Source organism: Oncorhynchus mykiss, unplaced genomic scaffold, assembly GCF_013265735.2.
Source record: "Oncorhynchus mykiss isolate Arlee unplaced genomic scaffold, USDA_OmykA_1.1 un_scaffold_120, whole genome shotgun sequence".
In the NCBI taxonomy this organism is placed as follows: Eukaryota; Metazoa; Chordata; class Actinopteri; order Salmoniformes; family Salmonidae; genus Oncorhynchus; species Oncorhynchus mykiss.
Genome location: NW_023493661.1, coordinates 817,612 through 837,012, shown reverse-complemented (window position 1 = coordinate 837,012; position 19,401 = coordinate 817,612). Strand labels below are relative to the sequence as shown.

At 51.2% G+C, this 19,401-nt stretch overlaps 1 protein-coding gene across 1 annotated transcript in view; it reads right to left on the bottom strand.

The window, feature by feature from the left end:
* LOC110512628 (voltage-dependent T-type calcium channel subunit alpha-1H-like) overlaps positions 1 to 19,401 on the bottom strand; it is a 155,197-nt gene that overhangs the window by 44,548 nt on the left and 91,248 nt on the right. Inside the window, exons 20-24 of the mRNA XM_036972119.1 lie at positions 12,706 to 12,806; positions 12,200 to 12,323; positions 5,231 to 5,299; positions 4,491 to 4,675; positions 1,865 to 1,991 (exon numbers count right to left, since the gene is read on the bottom strand). Of these exons, the coding sequence (XP_036828014.1) occupies positions 1,865 to 1,991; positions 4,491 to 4,675; positions 5,231 to 5,299; positions 12,200 to 12,323; positions 12,706 to 12,806 (606 nt within the window). The remainder of the gene's footprint in view (positions 1 to 1,864; positions 1,992 to 4,490; positions 4,676 to 5,230; positions 5,300 to 12,199; positions 12,324 to 12,705; positions 12,807 to 19,401) is intronic.

The following is a 19,401-nucleotide window of genomic DNA, read 5'->3' as shown; positions in this document are numbered from 1 at the left end:
GGTGGAGATGTTGTTTCCTACCTTCACCACCTGGGGGCGGCCCGTCAGAAAGTCCAGGACCCAGTTGCACAGGGCGGAGTTCAGACCCAGGGTCTCGAGCTTAATGACGAGTTTGGAGGGTACCATGGTGTTAAATGCTGAGCTGTAGTCAATGAACAGCATTCTCACATAGGTATTCCTCTTATCCAGATGAGTTAGGGTAGTGTGATTGCGGTTGCATCATCTGTGGACCTATTGGGGCGGGTCTAGGGTGTCAGGTAGGGTGGAGGTGATATGATCCTTGTGTCAAGTTCTTCAAAATTAGCGGACCAAGGCGCAGCATTGAGTTCCACACCTTTTTAATACAAAGTGAAACTAGAAACAAAACAACAAAACTTAAAAAGAACGTGAAGTCGTAGTGGCCCAAACACACAAGCACAAACAATATCCCACAACCCAGGTGGGAACAATGGAGAAATTAAATATGATCCCCAATTAGAGACAACGATAATCAGCTGCCTCTAATTGGGAACCATACCAAGCACACCAACATAGAAATAGGTTAACTAGAACACCCCCCCTAGTCACGTCCTGACCTACAATACCATAGAGAACCAAGGGCTCTCTATGATCACATTGACACATTGACTAGTCTAGACTAGTGTCTCAAAGCACTTCATGATGACAGAGTGAGTGCTACGGGGCGATAGTCGTTTAGCTCAGTTACCTTAGCTTTCTTGGGAACAGGGACAATGGTGGCCAACTTGAAGAATGTGGGAACAGCAGCCAGCTGGTCTGCGCATGCTCTGAGGATGCGGCTGGAGATGCCGTCTGGGCCGGAAGCCTTGCGAGGGTTAACACGTTTAAATGTTTTACTCACGTCGGCTGCGGTGAAGGAGAGCCTGCAGGTTTTGGTAGCGGGCCGTGTCAGTGGCACTGTGTTGTCCTCAAAAGCGAGCAAAGAAGTTGTTTAGTTTGTCTGGGAGCAAGATATCCTGGTCCGCGACGGGGCTGGTTTTCTTTTTGTAGTCTGTGATTGACTGTAGACCCTGTGTCGGAGCCGTTGAATTGCAACTCTATTTTGTCTCTATAATAACGCTTGCTTGATTGTTTGTATTCGGTCATGTTTCCGGTTACCTTTCCATGATTAACTTCTTGAATATAGGGGGCGCTATTTAAATTTTTGGATGAAAAACGTACCGTTTTAAACAAGATATTTTGTCACGAAAAGATGCTCGACTATGCATATAATTGACAGCTTTGGAAAGAAAACACTCTGACGTTTCCAAAACTGCAAAGATATTGTCTGTGATTGCCACAGAACTGATGTTACAGAAAAAACCCAGATAAAAATCCAATCAGGAAGTGCCGCATTTTTTGAAACCGCCTCATGGCAATGACTCCTTATATGGCTGTGAAGGAGCTAGGAGTCAGCTTACGTTTTCCACGTTTTCCCCAAGGTGTCTGCAGCATTGTGACGTATCCGATTGGTCGGACCAGCGTTGAACAGGCCCGAGCACAGGCGTTTCCAGTTTTAGTGTCTGTCTATAGGCTGGGAGCAACAAAATGGAGTCGTGGTCAGATTTGCCGAAAGGAGGGAGGGCTTTGTATGCGTCGCGGTAGTTAGAGTAGCAATGATCCTGAATTCTGCCATGCCCGGGTCACACATTTCGATATGCTGATAAAATTTAGGGAGCCTTGTTATCAGATTAGCCTTGTTAAAATCCCCAGCTACAATAAATGCAGCCTCAGGATATGTGGTTTCCAGTTTACATAGAGTCCAATGAAGTTCTTTCAGGGGCCGTCGAGGTGTCTGCTTAGTGTGTGTGTGTGTGTGTGTGTGTGTGTGTGTGTGTGTGTGTGTGTGTGTGTGTGTGTGTGTTACCTGTACTCCCAGTATTCCAAACACAGTGAAGAAAGCGCAGCAGATGAGGACGATGTTCCCGATGGGTCTCAGAGACGTGATCAGAGTCTCCACTACCAGCTTCAGCCCTGGGGCTCGACTGATCACCCTGCAACACCACACACACACAGAGACGTGATCAGAGTCTCCACTACCAGCTTCAGCCCTGGGGCTCGACTGATCACCCTGCAACACACACCGTACACATTATACACACACACACACACACACACACACACACACACACCGTACACATTATACACACACAGACACACACACACCGTACACATTATACACACACATACACACAGACACACACACACACACACACACACACACACACACATTATACACACACATACACACCCCCCTACCTGAGAGGTCGTATTGTGGTCATAGTGTGGTCGTAGTGTGGTTGTAGTGTGGTCGTAGTGTGGTTGTAGTGTGGTTGTAGTGTGGTCCTACCTGAGAGGTCATAGTGTGGCTGTAGTGTGGTTGTATTGTGGTTGTAGTGTGGTCGTAGTGCGGTTGTAGTGTGGTCCTACCTGAGAGGTCATAGTGTGGCTGTAGTGTGGTTGTATTGTGGTTGTAGTGTGGTCGTAGTGCGGTTGTAGTGTGGTTGTAGTGTGGTCGTAGTGTGGTCCTACCTGAGAGGTCGTAGTGTGGTTGTAGTGTGGTCCTACCTGAGAGCTCATAGTGTGGCTGTAGTGTGGTTGTATTGTGGTTGTAGTTTGGTTGTAGTTTGGTTGTAGTGTGGTTGTAGTGTGGTCCTACCTGAGAGGTCGTAGTGTGGTCGTAGTGTGGTTGTAGTGTGGTCCTACCTGAGAGGTCATAGTGTGGCTGTAGTGTGGTTGTATTGTGGTTGTAGTGTGGTTGTAGTTTTGTTGTAGTGTGGTTGTAGTGTGGTCGTAGTGTGGTCCTACCTGAGAGGTCGTAGTGTGGTCGTAGTGTGGTTGTAGTGTGGTCCTACCTGAGAGGTCATAGTGTGGCTGTAGTGTGGTTGTAGTGTGGTTGTAGATTGGTTGTAGTGTGGTTGTAGTGTGGTCGTAGTGTGGTCCTACCTGAGAGGTCGTAGTGTGGTCGTAGTGGGGTCCTACCTGAGAGGTCGTAGTGTGGTCCTACCTGAGAGCTCATAGTGTGGCTGTAGTGTGGTTGTATTGTGGTTGTAGTGTGGTCGTAGTGTGGTCCTACCTGAGAGGTCGTAGTGTGGTTGTAGTGTGGTCCTACCTGAGAGCTCATAGTGTGGCTGTAGTGTAGTTGTATTGTGGTTGTAGTGTGGTTGTAGTTTAGTTGTAGTGTGTTTGTAGTGTGGTCGTAGTATGGTCCTACCTGAGAGGTCGTAGTGTGGTTGTAGTGTGGTTGTAGTGTGGTTGTAGTGTGGTCCTACCTGAGAGGTCGTAGTGTGGTCGTAGTGTGGTCCTACCTGAGAGGTCGTAGTGTGGTCGTAGTGGGGTCCTACCTGAGAGGTCGTAGTGTGGTCCTACCTGAGAGCTCATAGTGGGGCTGTAGTGTGGTTGTATTGTGGTTGTAGTGTGGTCGTAGTGTGGTCCTACCTGAGAGGTCGTAGTGTGGTCCTACCTGAGAGGTCGTAGTGTGGTTGTAGTGTGGTCCTACCTGAGAGGTCGTAGTGTGGTCCTACCTGAGAGGTCGTAGTGTGGTCCTACCTGAGAGGTCGTAGTGTGGTCCTACCTGAGAGGTTGTAGTGTGGTCGTAGTGTGGTCCTACCTGAGAGGTCGTAGTGTGGTCGTAGTGTGGTCCTACCTGAGAGGTCGTAGTGTGGTCCTACCTGAGAGGTCGTAGTGTGGTCCTACCTGAGAGGTCGTAGTGTGGTCGTAGTGTGGTCCTACCTGAGAGGTCGTAGTGTGGTCGTAGTGTGGTCCTACCTGAGAGGTCGTAGTGTGGTCCTACCTGAGAGGTCGTAGTGTGGTCCTACCTGAGAGGTCGTAGTGTGGTTGTAGTGTGGTCATAGTGTGGTCCTACCTGAGAGGTCGTAGTGTGGTCGTAGTGTGGTCGTAGTGTGGTTGTAGTGTGGTCCTACCTGAGAGGTCATAGTGTGGCTGTAGTGTGGTTGTATTGTGGTTGTAGTGTGGTTGTAGTTTGGTTGTAGTGTGTTTGTAGTGTGGTCGTAGTATGGTCCTACCTGAGAGGTCGTAGTGTGGTCGTAGTGTGGTCCTACCTGAGAGGTCGTAGTGTGGTCGTAGTGGGGTCCTACCTGAGAGGTCGTAGTGTGGTCCTACCTGAGAGCTCATAGTGTGGCTGTAGTGTGGTTGTATTGTGGTTGTAGTGTGGTCGTAGTGTGGTCCTACCTGAGAGGTCGTAGTGTGGTCCTACCTGAGAGGTCGTAGTGTGGTTGGAGTGTGGTCCTACCTGAGAGGTCGTAGTGTGGTTGTAGTGTGGTCCTACCTGAGAGGTCGTAGTGTGGTCCTACCTGAGAGATCGTAGTGTGGTCGTAGTGTGGTCCTACCTGAGAGGTCGTAGTGTGGTCCTACCTGAGAGGTCGTAGTGTGGTCCTACCTGAGAGGTCGTAGTGTGGTTGTAGTGTGGTCATAGTGTGGTCCTACCTGAGAGGTCGTAGTGTGGTTGTAGTGTCGTCATAGTGTGGTCCTACCTGAGAGGTCTTAGTGTGCGTAGCAGTCGTAGTACTCTGAGGATTCCCAGGATGCGGTTCCCTCCAGTCAAGGCCAGAGAAACAAGGATGTCCACCAGAGAGACAAACACCAGGATCCCATCCAGAACATTCCAGCTGCTCTTCAGGTAGCTCTGTTTACCCCAGCAGAACCCCAACGCTACAATCTATAGACACAACATTAAGAAGACAATAACTCCAGGACTGACAACAGACTGAAACAGAGATCAGACTGAAACAGAGATCAGACTGAAACAGACAACAGACTGAAACAGAAATCAGACTGAAACAGAGATCAGACAAACAGACAGCAGACTGAAACAGACAACAGACTGAAACAGACAGCAGACTGAAACAGACAGCAGACTGAAACAGACAGCAGACAGAAACAGAGATCAGACTGAAACAGACAGCAGACAGAAACAGACAAAAGACAACCGACTGAGTCAGCAGACTGAAACATGAGACTGAAACAGACCACAAACTCAAACAGACAACAGACTGAGACAGAGATCAGACTGAAATAGAGATCAGACTGAAACAGACAGCCAACTGAGAAAGGCAACAGACTGAAACAGGCAACAGGCTGAAACAGACAACAGACTGAAACAGGCAACAGGCTGAAACAGACAACAGACTGAAACAGACAGCCAACTGAGAAAGGCAACAGACTGAAACAGACAACAGGCTGAAACAGACAACAAACTGAAACAGAGTATTACCTTGACAGTCATCTCAGCCAGGAAGATGACAGTGAACACGTAGTTGGAGACACTCAGAAACACTCTCTCCTGGAGGGAGAGTAGGAGAGACAGTATATTAGAGCAGAGAGTTTCTAGTTGGAGACACTCAGAAACACTCTCTCCTGGAGGGAGGGAGAGTAGGAGAGACAGTATATTAGAGCAGAGAGTTTCTAGTTGGAGACACTCAGAAACACTCTCTCCTGGAGGGAGGGAGAGTAGGAGAGACAGTATATTAGAGCAGAGAGTTTCTAGTTGGAGACACTCAGAAACACTCTCTCCTGGAGGGAGGGAGAGTAGGAGAGACAGTATATTAGAGCAGAGAGTTTCTAGTTGGAGACACTCAGAAACACTCTCTCCTGGAGGGAGGGTAGGAGAGACAGTATATTAGAGCAGAGAGTTTCTAGTTGGAGACACTCAGAAACACTCTCTCCTGGAGGGAGAGTAGGAGAGACAGTATATTAGAGCAGAGAGTTTCTAGTTGGAGACACTCAGAAACACTCTCTCCTGGAGGGAGGGAGAGTAGGAGAGACAGTATATTAGAGCAGAGAGTTTCTAGTTGGAGACACTCAGAAACACTCTCTCCTGGAGGGAGGGAGAGTAGGAGAGACAGTATATTAGAGCAGAGAGTTTCTAGTTGGAGACACTCAGAAACACTCTCTCCTGGAGGGAGGGAGAGTAGGAGAGACAGTATATTAGAGCAGAGAGTTTCTAGTTGGAGACACTCAGAAACACTCTCTCCTGGAGGGAGGGTAGGAGAGACAGTATATTAGAGCAGAGAGTTTCTAGTTGGAGACACTCAGAAACACTCTCTCCTGGAGGGAGAGTAGGAGAGACAGTATATTAGAGCAGAGAGTTTCTAGTTGGAGACACTCAGAAACACTCTCTCCTGGAGGGAGGGAGAGTAGGAGAGACAGTATATTAGAGCAGAGAGTTTCTAGTTGGAGACACTCAGAAACACTCTCTCCTGGAGGGAGAGTAGGAGAGACAGTATATTAGAGCAGAGAGTTTCTAGTTGGAGACACTCAGAAACACTCTCTCCTGGAGGGAGGGAGAGTAGGAGAGACAGTATATTAGAGCAGAGAGTTTCTAGTTGGAGACACTCAGAAACACTCTCTCCTGGAGGGAGAGTAGGAGAGACAGTATATTAGAGCAGAGAGTTTCTAGTTGGAGACACTCAGAAACACTCTCTCCTGGAGGGAGAGTAGGAGAGACAGTATATTAGAGCAGAGAGTTTCTAGTTGGAGACACTCAGAAACACTCTCTCCTGGAGGGAGGGAGAGTAGGAGAGACAGTATATTAGAGCAGAGAGTTTCTAGTTGGAGACACTCAGAAACACTCTCTCCTGGAGGGAGAGTAGGAGAGACAGTATATTAGAGCAGAGAGTTTCTAGTTGGAGACACTCAGAAACACTCTCTCCTGGAGGGAGAGTAGGAGAGACAGTATATTAGAGCAGAGAGTTTCTAGTTGGAGACACTCAGAAACACTCTCTCCTGGAGGGAGAGTAGGAGAGACAGTATATTAGAGCAGAGAGTTTCTAGTTGGAGACACTCAGAAACACTCTCTCCTGGAGGGAGGGAGAGTAGGAGAGACAGTATATTAGAGCAGAGAGTTTCTAGTTGGAGACACTCAGAAACACTCTCTCCTGGAGGGAGGGAGAGTAGGAGAGACAGTATATTAGAGCAGAGAGTTTCTAGTTGGAGACACTCAGAAACACTCTCTCCTGGAGGGAGAGTAGGAGAGACAGTATATTAGAGCAGAGAGTTTCTAGTTGGAGACACTCAGAAACACTCTCTCCTGGAGGGAGAGTAGGAGAGACAGTATATTAGAGCAGAGGGTTTCTAGTTGGAGACACTCAGAAACACTCTCTCCTGGAGGGAGAGTAGGAGAGACAGTATATTAGAGCAGAGGGTTTCTAGTTGGAGACACTCAGAAACACTCTCTCCTGGAGGGAGAGTAGGAGAGACAGTATATTAGAGCAGAGAGTTTCTAGTTGGAGACACTCAGAAACACTCTCTCCTGGAGGGAGAGTAGGAGAGACATCGCAAGACATCTGGGAACGATTAGCCGGGGTTCAGGAAGTCAACGAGAGAAGTGAAAAGAAAATCTTTCATTAGTTGTTAATTTTCTCCTAATCTAAAAGGAACAACCTCGGATTGAAGCTAAATATCTTAAATAGTTGAACAAGTTATTTCTCCAACCTCTTGAAGGTGACAAACTGACACGTTTTCTTTTCGTTAAAAAAACAAAAGAAAACGACTTTATATCAAAGTAGTGGTTTTGATTTGACGACCTACACACACGTAGTTCCAACGCCAGACGACCGTTAGACCAGACGATGTACGAGCTTAGTTGTTCAGATGACCGTTAGACCAGATGATGTACGAGCTTAGCTAGCCGACGTCGCCACGACGACATCGTCTACAAGTGTGATCGGGGGGGAAGAACAAGTTTCTGGCCATCTGTAAAAAAAAAGGGGCCCTGTGATATTGTTTCCTTCATGTCAAACACTGACAACCCAACAGACTTGCCTTGTTGTCATCCGGTATGAAAAAGATGTCAAGGCAGAGATAGTTAATTGGTGAATTAATTGGTGAATTGTTGGAATTATGAAAATAGAATGATTATTCAAATTATAATATAGTGGGCGGCACCTTAAATACATTGTTGTTTGACATGACAAAGAATGACTAAGCCAAGGGAGGAATTATTGACAGGGTAGGAACGAAAGTGGTGGTCAATGTTTCCAAGGGGACACTAATTAGATTTAAACATTCCATGTTTTCTTACCTCATGTAACTAGCCAGCTAGCTAACATATTCATGTTTCACCTATTTCGCTCTGATTTATGAAACAATGTGTTTAGCTACAGTGGTTCCTCCTTTAGAAGTTGGCGAGTTTACACCGAGGGACTTAGAGGTACCCAGCATCACGGCTCCAGACCACCACCGGGGGGGAGTTAGAGGTACCCAGCGTCACGGCTCCAGACCACCACCATGGGGGAGTTAGAGGTACCCAGAGTCAAGGCTCCAGACCACCACCAGGGGGAGTTAGAGGTACCCAGAGTCACGGCTCCAGACCACCACCAGGGGGAGTTAGAGGTACCCAGCATCACGGCTCCAGACCACCACCAGGGGGAGTTAGAGGTACCCAGCATTACGGCTCCAGACCACCACCAGATGGAGTTAGAGGTACCCAGCATCACGGATTAATTTCTCCAGACCACCACAAGGGGGAGTTAGAGGTACCCAGCATCATGGCTCCAGACCACCACCAGGGGGAGTTAGAGGTACCCAGTGTCACGGCTCCAGACCACCACCAGGGGGAGTTAAAGGTACCCAGCATTATGGCTCCAGACCACCACCAGGGGGAGTTAGAGGAACCCAGCATCACGGATTCATTTCTCCAGACCACCACCAGGGGGACTTAGAGGTACCCAGCATCACGGCTTCATTTCTCCAGACCACCACAAGGGGAACCCAGCATCATTACTCCAGACCACCACGAGGGGGAGTTAGAGGTACCCAGCATCACGGCTCCAGACCACCACCAGGGGGAGTTAGAGGTACCCAGCATTACAGCTCCAGACCATCACCAGGGGGAGTTAGAGGTACCCAGCATCACGGCTCCAGACCACCAGACTTAGAGGTACCCAGCATCACGGCTTCATTTCTCCAGACCACCACCAGGGGGAGTTAGAGGTACCCAGCATCACGGCTCCAGACCACCACAAGGGGGACTTAGAGGGACCCAGCATCACGGCTTCATTTCTCCAGACCACCACCAGGGGGACTTAAAGGTACCCAGCATCATTACTCCAGATCCCCACCAGGGTGAGTTAGAGGTACCCAGCGTCACGGCTCCAGACCACCACAAGGGGGAGTTAGAGGGACCCAGCATCACGTCTCCAGACCACCACAAGGGGGAGTTAGAGGTACCCAGCATCACGGCTCCAGACCACCACCAGGGGGAGTTAGAGGTACCCAGCATCACGGCTCCAGACCACCAGACTTAGAGGTACCCAGCATCACGGCTTCATTTCTCCAGACCACCACCAGGGGTAGTTAGAGGTACGCAGCATCACAGCTCCAGACCATCACAAGGGGGAGTTAGAGGGACCCAGCATCACAGCTCCAGACCACCACAAGGGGGAGTTAGAGGCACCCAGCATCACAGCTCCAGACCACCACCAGGGGGAGTTAGAGGTACTCAGTGTCACGGCTCCAGACCACCACCAGGGGGAGTTAGAGGTACCCAGCATTACGGCTCCAGACCACCACCAGATGGAGTTAGAGGTACCCAGCATCACGGATTAATTTCTCCAGACCACCACAAGGGGGAGTTAGAGGTACCCAGCATCATGGCTCCAGACCACCACCAGGGGGAGTTAGAGGTACCCAGTGTCACGGCTCCAGACCACCACCAGGGGGAGTTAAAGGTACCCAGCAATATGGCTCCAGACCACCACCAGGGGGAGTTAGAGGAACCCAGCATCACGGATTCATTTCTCCAGACCACCACAAAGGGGAGTTAGAGGTACCCAGCATCATGGCTCCAGACCACCACCAGGGGGACTTAGAGGTACCCAGCATCACAACTTCATTTCTCCAGACCACCACAAGGGGAACCCAGCATCATTACTCCAGACCACCACCAGGGGGAGTTAGAGGTACTCAGCATCACGGCTCCAGACCACCACCAGGGGGAGTTAGAGGTACCCAGCATTACGGCTCCAGACCACCACCAGGGGGAGTTAGAGGTACCCAGCATCACGGCTCCAGACCACCACCAGGGGGAGTTAGAGGTACCCAGCATCACGGCTCCAGACCACCAGACTTAGAGGTACCCAGCATCACGGCTTAATTTCTCCAGACCACAACCAGGGGGAGTTAGAGGTACCCAGCATCACGGCTCCAGACCACCACAAGGGGGAGTTAGAGGGACCCAGCATCACGGCTTCATTTCTCCAGACCACCACCAGGGGGACTTAGAGGTACCCAGCATCATTACTCCAGACCCCCACCAGGGGGAGTTAGAGGTACCCAGCGTCACGGCTCCAGACCACCACAAGGGGGAGTTAGAGGGACCCAGCATCACGTCTCCAGACCACCACAAGGGGGAGTTAGAGGCACCCAGCATCACGGCTCCAGACCACCACCAGGGGGAGTTAGAGGTACCCAGCATCACAGCTTCATTTCTCCAGACCACCACCAGGGGGACTTAAAGGTACCCAGCATCACGGCTCCAGACCACCACCAGGGGGAGTTAGAGGCACCCAGCATCACGGCTCCAGACCACCAGACTTAGAGGTACCCAGCATCACGGCTCCAGACCACCACCAGGGGGACTTAGAGGTACCCAGCATCACGGCTTCATTTCTCCAGACCACCACCAGGGGGACTTAAAGGTACCCAGCATCACGGCTCCAGACCACCACCAGGGGGACTTAGAGGTAGCCAGCATCATTACTCCAGACCACCACCAGGGGGAGTTAAAGGTACCCAGCATCACGGCTCCAGACCACCACCAGGGGGAGTTAAAGGCACCCAGCATCACGGCTCCAGACCACCACCAGGGGGAGTTAAAGGGACCCAGCATCACGGCTTAATTTCTCCAGACCACCACAAGGGGGAGTTAGAGGTATCCAGCATCACGGCTCCAGACCACCACAAAGGGGAGTTAGAGGCACCCAGCTTCACGGCTCCAGACCACCACCAGGGGGAGTTAGAGGCACCCAGCATCACGGCTCCAGACCACCACAAGGGGGAGTTAGAGGTACCCAGCATCACGGCTCCAGACCACCACCAGGGGGAGTTAGAGGTACCCAGCATCACGGCTTCATTTCTCCAGACCACCACCAGGGGGAGTTAGAGGTATCCAGCATCACGGCTCCAGACCACCACCAGGGGGAGTTAGAGGTACCCAGCATCACGGCTCCAGACCACCACCAGGGGGAGTTAGAGGTTACCCAGCATCACGGCTCCAGACCACCACCAGGGGGAGTTAGATCACTCATTATGCATTTTGGTCCCAAGGTTTTTATATAACCAATCATATTGAGTGGTTCCAATGATGAATTTGACGCGAGCCACCGCTCCCTGGTGACTTTCTTCAACAAAGATGTCCGACAAAACATTACGGTGGAAACAAATTTAAGTAATTATAACGTCACAACGAGTCAAGCAAAACATTTACAATGGAGAGGAATATGTTAATTAATGATTGGGCATCAATTTTTGTCATAAAGTTAATTTACGAAAATCGTGATTTAGCAAGTTAACTGACTGGCTAACATTAGCCAGCCAGCTAGCGGGTGTTACGAAATGAGTACAGTATGACATTTAATGTTTTAGGGACTCCTGAGAAAACCAGTAAACCAGGCTGTCGTCTTGGGAAACAGTGGATGTAAAAAAATCTAGCTAGCCGAAAGCATTCACTAAAACGTTAGGTTCTGAACTAATATTCATACCAGTCTATGAACCTCAGCTATCATAGTTGTTGTATCGACTTCAAGTCTGAAATGGCATTAATAATGAAGCCTAACCAACCACATTGAAATAGGGTTCTAGAAGGTAAAGTATAAATAGGGTTCTAGAAGGTAAAGTCAAAAACAGGGTTCTAGAAGGTAAAGTAAAAATAGGGTTCTAGAAGGTAAAGTAAAAATAGGGTTCTAGAAGGTAAAGTAAAATAGGGTTCTAGAAGGTAAAGTATAAATAGGGTTCTAGAAGGTAAAGTAAAAATAGGGTTCTAGAAGGTAAAGTATAAATAGGGTTCTAGAAGGTAAAGTATAAATAGGGTTCTAGAAGGTAAAGTATAAATAGGGTTCTAGAAGGTAAAGTATAACTAGGGTTCTAGAAGGTAAAGTATAAATAGGGTTCTAGAAGGTAAAGTTAAATGCATCAATACTGGTATATAGTAAAATAGGGTATAACACCAGCCCTAGTGTCTTACGGTGCTGTGAGGCAGAATGCCGGGCCTCTCCAGAGCGATGGTGATACAGTTGAGGAAGATGAAGAGGAGGACCACGTGATCAAACATCTTATGAGAGATCATCCCCTTAGCCCACACACGGAACCTAGAGGAGGGAGGGGAGGGGGGGGGGGGGTGAGGTGAGGGAGGGAGGAGGAGGGAGGGAGGGAGGCAATGGGGGGGTGAGGTGAGGGAGGGAGAAAGAGGGGGGAGGGGGAGGTGGATGGGATGAGGGAGTGGAGTGGGGGGAGGGAGGGGAGGAGAGGAGAGGGGATGGGGTGAGGGGGAGAGGGTGGGTGAGGGAGGGAGGGGGAAGAGGGGGAGGGGTGAGGGAGGGGAGAGAGGTGGGAGGGAGGGAGGGAGGGAGGGAGGGAGGGAGAAATCAGCACAGAGGAGGAAGATACAGTATTTATGAGAAGGTGAGACAACAAGTATGTGTGTGTGTGCGTGTACGTGTACATGTGTGTGTGTGTATTTGTGTGACTCACGAGTTCTGAGGGGAGAACAGGTAGAGGTTCCAGTCTTCATGTTCTCTACACCAGCGTGGCTTGTGGCTCTGCAGCGTTCTCCTGACCCGGAACCACAGGTTCTACAGAGGACAGAGGTCAGCATTACACACACTCCTTCCTCTACATCGTCAGTCTCTAAGTTTGGATGTGTGTTTCCATGACGGTGCAGAACATTCATTCTCTAGCAGCAGGGAACAACAACTCTCGCTTGTCCCGTCAGACTGGAAGACTAATGCATTCTGGGAAACACGCCATCAACAAAGTGCTCAGTTCTCGGTGAGCAGGGTTGGAGAACACAGTCAGCAGGGGAAAACACAGTCAGCAACTAAGTCAGTACAAACTGCTAACAACCAACTCTCCACTGTTACGTCAACCCAAACTGCTCACCAGGGGCACAACTTTCACTGGGGATGATGATGGAGGGGGGTAATTTTTGTCCCCCCCACACACAGTTTTATCATTGCACCGTGACACCAAAAACGGCATCGGTGTGCTTTAGGACCATGCGGACGCCCTAGAGCAGTCTGGGTAGGCTGTTTGGAGGTTTTCAGCCGGCTGAATTTAGGACCGCGCTCGACACCACAGAGCGGGCGGACAGACTGTGTGAAGGCAAAGCTTCTGAAAAGGCGGGCTGGATCAACACGGGAGAGTTGAACAGAACGCGTGTTGAACTCATTCCAACCGAGTTGTAAAAAAGCAAGCAAGCAGAACAGAAACTGGCTACTCCTCAGTTAACTGAAGTAGCGGGGAAGGTATCTGCTGTTTATCTTAATAGAAAACTAAACTAAACTCCTGTGTTTTGACTGGACTGGTGGGGGTCGAGGAGACAGTTGGACTGGTGGGGGTCGAAGAGAGAGTTGGTCTGGTGGGGGTCGAGGAGAGAGTTGGACTGGTGGGGGTCGGGGAGAGAGTTGGACTGGTGGGGGTCGAGGAGAGAGTTGGACTGGTGGGGGTCGAGGAGACAGTTGGACTGGTGGGGGTCGAGGAGACAGTGGGACTGGTGGGGGTCGAGGAGACAGTTGGACTGGTGGGGGTCGAGGAGACAGTGGGACTGGTGGGGGTCGAGGAGACAGTTGGACTGGTGGGGGTCGAAGAGAGAGTTGGTCTGGTGGGGGTCGAGGAGAGAGTTGGACTGGTGGGGGTCGGGGAGAGAGTTGGACTGGTGGGGGTCGAGGAGAGAGTTGGACTGGTGGGGGTCGAGGAGACAGTTGGACTGGTGGGGGTCGAGGAGACAGTGGGACTGGTGGGGGTCGAGGAGAGAGTTGGACTGGTGGGGGTCGAGGAGAGAGTTGGACTGGTGAGGGTCGAGGAGAGAGTTGGACTGGTGGGGGTGGAGGAGAGAGTTGGACTGGTGGGGGTCGAGGAGACAGTGGGACTGGTGGGGGTCGAGGAGAGAGTTGGACTGGTGGGGTTCGAGGAGAGAGTTGGACTGGTGGGGGTCGAGGAGAGAGTTGGACTGGTGGGGGTCGGGGGGAGAGTTGGACTGGTGGGGGTTGGGGGGAGAGTTGGACTGGTGGGGGTCGAGGAGAGAGTTGGACTGGTGGGGGTCGGGGAGAGAGTTGGACTGGTGAGGGTCGAGGAGAGAGTTGGATTGGTGGGGGTGGAGGAGAGAGTTGGACTGGTGGGGGTCGAGGAGACAGTGGGACTGGTGGGGGTCGAGGAGAGAGTTGGACTGGTGGGGGTCGAGGAGAGAGTTGGACTGGTGGGGGTCGAGGAGAGAGTTGGACTGGTGGGGGTCGGGGGGAGAGTTGGACTGGTGGGGGTTGGGGGGAGAGTTGGACTGGTGGGGGTCGAGGAGAGAGTTAAGATATTGACTAGACTGGTGAGGGTCGGGGAGAGAGTTGGACTGGTGGGGGTCGGGGACTGGTGGGGGTCGGGGAGAGAGTTGGACTGGTGTAACCCCCTGATAGAGGAGAGATACAGAGAGGCTGCTCTCTCTCCCTGATAGAGGAGAGATACAGAGAGGCTGCTCTCTCTCCCTGATAGAGGAGAGTAACAGAGAGGCTGCTCTCTCTCTCTCTCTCTCTCTCCCTGATAGAGGAGAGTTACAGAGAGGCTGCTCTCCCTCCCTGATAGAGGAGAATTAAAGAGAGGCTGCTCTCTCTCCCTGATAGAGGAGAATTAAAGAGAGGCTGCTCTCTCTCCCTGATAGAGGAGAGGTACAGAGAGGCTGCTCTCTCTCCCTGATAGTGGAGAGATACAGAGAGGCTGCTCTCTCTCCCTGATAGAGGAGAGGTACAGAGAGGCTGCTCTCTCTCTCCCTGATACAGGAGAGATACAGAGAGGCTGCTCTCTCTCCCTGATAGAGGAGAGTTACAGAGAGGCTGCTCTCTCTCCCTGATAGAGGAGAGTTACAGAGAGGCTGCTCTCTCTCCCTGATAGTGGAGAGATACAGAGAGGCTGCTCTCTCTCCCTGATAGAGGAGAGGTACAGAGAGGCTGCTCTCTCTCCCTGATAGAGGAGAGTTACAGAGAGGCTGCTCTCTCTCCCTGATAGAGGAGAGGTACAGAGAGGCTGCTCTCTCTCCCTGATAGTGGAGAGATACAGAGAGGCTGCTCTCTCTCCCTGATAGAGGAGAGGTACAGAGAGGCTGCTCTCTCTCTCCCTGATACAGGAGAGATACAGAGAGGCTGCTCTCTCTCCCTGATAGAGGAGAGTTACAGAGAGGCTGCTCTCTCTCCCTGATAGAGGAGAGTTACAGAGAGGCTGCTCTCTCTCCCTGATAGTGGAGAGATACAGAGAGGCTGCTCTCTCTCCCTGATAGAGGAGAGGTACAGAGAGGCTGCTCTCTCTCCCTGATAGAGGAGAGTTACAGAGAGGCTGCTCTCTCTCCCTGATAGAGGAGAGTTACAGAGAGGCTGCTCTCTCTCCCTGATAGAGGAGAGTTACAGAGAGGCTGCTCTCTCTCCCTGATAGAGGAGAGTTACAGACAGGCTGCTCTCTCTCCCTGATAGAGGAGAGTTACAGAGAGGCTGCTCTCTCTCCCTGATAGAGGAGAGTTACAGAGAGGCTGCTCTCTCTCCCTGATAGAGGAGAGTTACAGAGAGGCTGCTCTCTCTCCCTGATAGAGGAGAGTTACAGAGAGGCTGCTCTCTCTCCCTGATAGAGGAGAATTACAGAGAGGCTGCTCTCTCTCCCTGATAGAGGAGAGTTACAGAGAGGCTGCTCTCTCTCCCTGATAGTGGAGAGATACAGAGAGGCTGCTCTCTCTCCCTGATAGAGGAGAGTTACAGAGAGGCTGCTCTCTCTCCCTGATAGAGGAGAGTTACAGAGAGGCTGCTCTCTCTCCCTGATAGAGGAGAGTTACAGAGAGGCTGCTCTCTCTCCCTGATAGAGGAGAGTTACAGAGAGGCTGCTCTCTCTCCCTGATAGAGGAGAGTTACAGAGAGGCTGCTCTCTCTCCCTGATAGTGGAGAGATACAGAGAGGCTGCTCTCTCTCTCCCTGATAGAGGAGAGTTACAGAGAGGCTGCTCTCTCTCCCTGATAGAGGAGAGTTACAGAGAGGCTGCTCTCTCTCCCTGATAGAGGAGAGTTACAGAGAGGCTGCTCTCTCTCCCTGATAGAGGAGAGTTACAGAGAGGCTGCTCTCTCTCCCTGATAGAGGAGAGTTACAGAGAGGCTGCTCTCTCTCCCTGATAGAGGAGAGTTACAGAGAGGCTGCTCTCTCTCCCTGATAGAGGAGAGTTACAGAGAGGCTGCTCTCTCTCCCTGATAGAGGAGAGGTACAGAGAGGCTGCTCTCTCTCCCTGATAGAGGAGAGTTACAGAGAGGCTGCTCTCTCTCCCTGATAGAGGAGAGGTACAGAGAGGCTGCTCTCTCTCCCTGATAGTGGAGAGATACAGAGAGGCTGCTCTCTCTCCCTGATAGAGGAGAGGTACAGAGAGGCTGCTCTCTCTCTCCCTGATACAGGAGAGATACAGAGAGGCTGCTCTCTCTCCCTGATAGAGGAGAGTTACAGAGAGGCTGCTCTCTCTCCCTGATAGAGGAGAGTTACAGAGAGGCTGCTCTCTCTCCCTGATAGTGGAGAGATACAGAGAGGCTGCTCTCTCTCCCTGATAGAGGAGAGTTACAGAGAGGCTGCTCTCTCTCCCTGATAGAGGAGAGTTACAGAGAGGCTGCTCTCTCTCCCTGATAGAGGAGAGTTACAGAGAGGCTGCTCTCTCTCCCTGATAGTGGAGAGATACAGAGAGGCTGCTCTCTCTCCCTGATAGAGGAGAGTTCTCCCTCTCTCTCTCTCTGTAACTCTCCTCTATCAGGGAGAGAGAGCAGCCTCTCTGTAACTCTCCTCTATCAGGGAGAGAGAGCAGCCTCTCTGTAACTCTCCTCTATCAGGGAGAGAGAGCAGCCTCTCTGTATCTCTCCACGAGAGGGAGAACAGAAGGAGAGAGAGAGGGAGAACAGAAGGAGAGAGAGAGGGAGAACAGAAGGAGAGAGAGAGGGAGAACAGAAGGAGAGAGAGAGGGAGAACAGAAGGAGAGAGAGAGGGAGAACAGAAGGAGAGAGAGAGGGAGAACAGAAGGAGAGAGCGAGGGAGAACAGAAGGAGAGAGAGAGGGAGAACAGAAGGAGAGAGAGAGGGAGAACAGAAGGAGAGAGAGAGGGAGAACAGAAGGAGAGTGAGAGGGAGAACAGAAGGAGAGAGAGAGGGAGAACAGAAGGAGAGAGAGAGGGAGAACAGAAGGAGAGAGAGAGGGAGAACAGAAGGAGAGAGAGAGGGAGAACAGAAGGAGAGAGAGAGGGAGAACAGAAGGAGAGAGAGAGGGAGAACAGAAGGAGAGTGAGAGGGAGAACAGAAGGAGAGAGAGAGGGAGAACAGAAGGAGAGAGAGAGGGAGAACAGAAGGAGAGTGAGAGGGAGAACAGAAGGAGAGAGAGAGGGAGAACAGAAGGAGAGAGAGAGGGAGAACAGAAGGAGAGAGAGAGGGAGAACAGAAGGAGAGAGAGAGGGAGAACAGAAGGAGAGAGAGAGGGAGAACAGAAGGAGAGTGAGAGGGAGAACAGAAGGAGAGAGAGAGGGAGAACAGAAGGAGAGAGAGAGGGAGAACAGAAGGAGAGAGAGAGGGAGAACAGAAGGAGAGAGAGAGGGAGAACAGAAGGAGAGAGAGAGGGAGAACAGAAGGAGAGAGAGAGGGAGAACAGAAGGAGAGAGAGAGGGAGAACAGAAGGAGAGTGAGAGGGAGAACAGAAGGAGAGAGAGAGGGAGAACAGAAGGAGAGAGAGAGGGAGAACAGAAGGAGAGAGAGAGGGAGAACAGAAGGAGAGTGAGAGGGAGAACAGAAGGAGAGTGAGAGGGAGAACAGAAGGAGAGAGAGAGGGAGAACAGAAGGAGAGAGAGAGGGAGAACAGAAGGAGAGAGAGAGGGAGAACAGAAGGAGAGAGAGAGGGAGAACAGAAGGAGAGAGAGAGGGAGAACAGAAGGAGAGAGAGAGGGAGAACAGAAGGAGAGAGAGAGGGAGAACAGAAGGAGAGAGAGAGGGAGAACAGAAGGAGAGAGAGAGGGAGAACAGAAGGAGAGAGAGAGGGAGAACAGAAGGAGAGAGAGAGGGAGAACAGAAGGAGAGAGAGAGGGAGAACAGAAGGAGAGAGAGCGAGGGAGGGAGAACAGAAGGAGAGAGCGAGGGAGAACAGAAGGAGAGAGAGAGGGAGAACAGAAGGAGAGAGAGAGGGAGAACAGAAGGAGAGAGAGAGGGAGAACAGAAGGAGAGAGAGAGGGAGAACAGAAGGAGAGAGAGAGGGAGAACAGAAGGAGAGAGAGAGGGAGAACAGAAGGAGAGAGAGAGGGAGAACAGAAGGAGAGAGAGAGGGAGAACAGAAGGAGAGAGAGAGGGAGAACAGAAGGAGAGAGAGAGGGAGAACAGAAGGAGAGTGAGAGGGAGAACAGAAGGAGAGAGAGAGGGAGAACAGAAGGAGAGAGAGAGGGAGAACAGAAGGAGAGAGAGAGGGAGAACAGAAGGAGAGAGAGAGGGAGAACAGAAGGAGAGAGAGAGGGAGAACAGAAGGAGAGAGAGAGGGAGAACAGAAGGAGAGTGAGAGGGAGAACAGAAGGAGAGAGAGAGGGAGAACAGAAGGAGAGAGAGAGGGAGAACAGAAGGAGAGTGAGAGGGAGAACAGAAGGAGAGAGAGAGGGAGAACAGAAGGAGAGAGAGAGGGAGAACAGAAGGAGAGTGAGAGGGAGAACAGAAGGAGAGAGAGAGGGAGAACAGAAGGAGAGAGAGAGGGAGAACAGAAGGAGAGAGAGAGGGAGAACAGAAGGAGAGAGAGAGGGAGAACAGAAGGAGAGAGAGAGGGAGAACAGAAGGAGAGTGAGAGGGAGAACAGAAGGAGAGAGAGAGGGAGAACAGAAGGAGAGAGAGAGGGAGAACAGAAGGAGAGAGAGAGGGAGAACAGAAGGAGAGAGAGAGGGAGAACAGAAGGAGAGAGAGAGGGAGAACAGAAGGAGAGAGAGAGGGAGAACAGAAGGAGAGAGAGAGGGAGAACAGAAGGAGAGAGAGAGGGAGAACAGAAGGAGAGTGAGAGGGAGAACAGAAGGAGAGAGAGAGGGAGAACAGAAGGAGAGAGAGAGGGAGAACAGAAGGAGAGAGAGAGGGAGAACAGAAGGAGAGAGAGAGGGAGAACAGAAGGAGAGAGAGAGGGAGAACAGAAGGAGAGAGAGAGGGAGAACAGAAGGAGAGAGCGA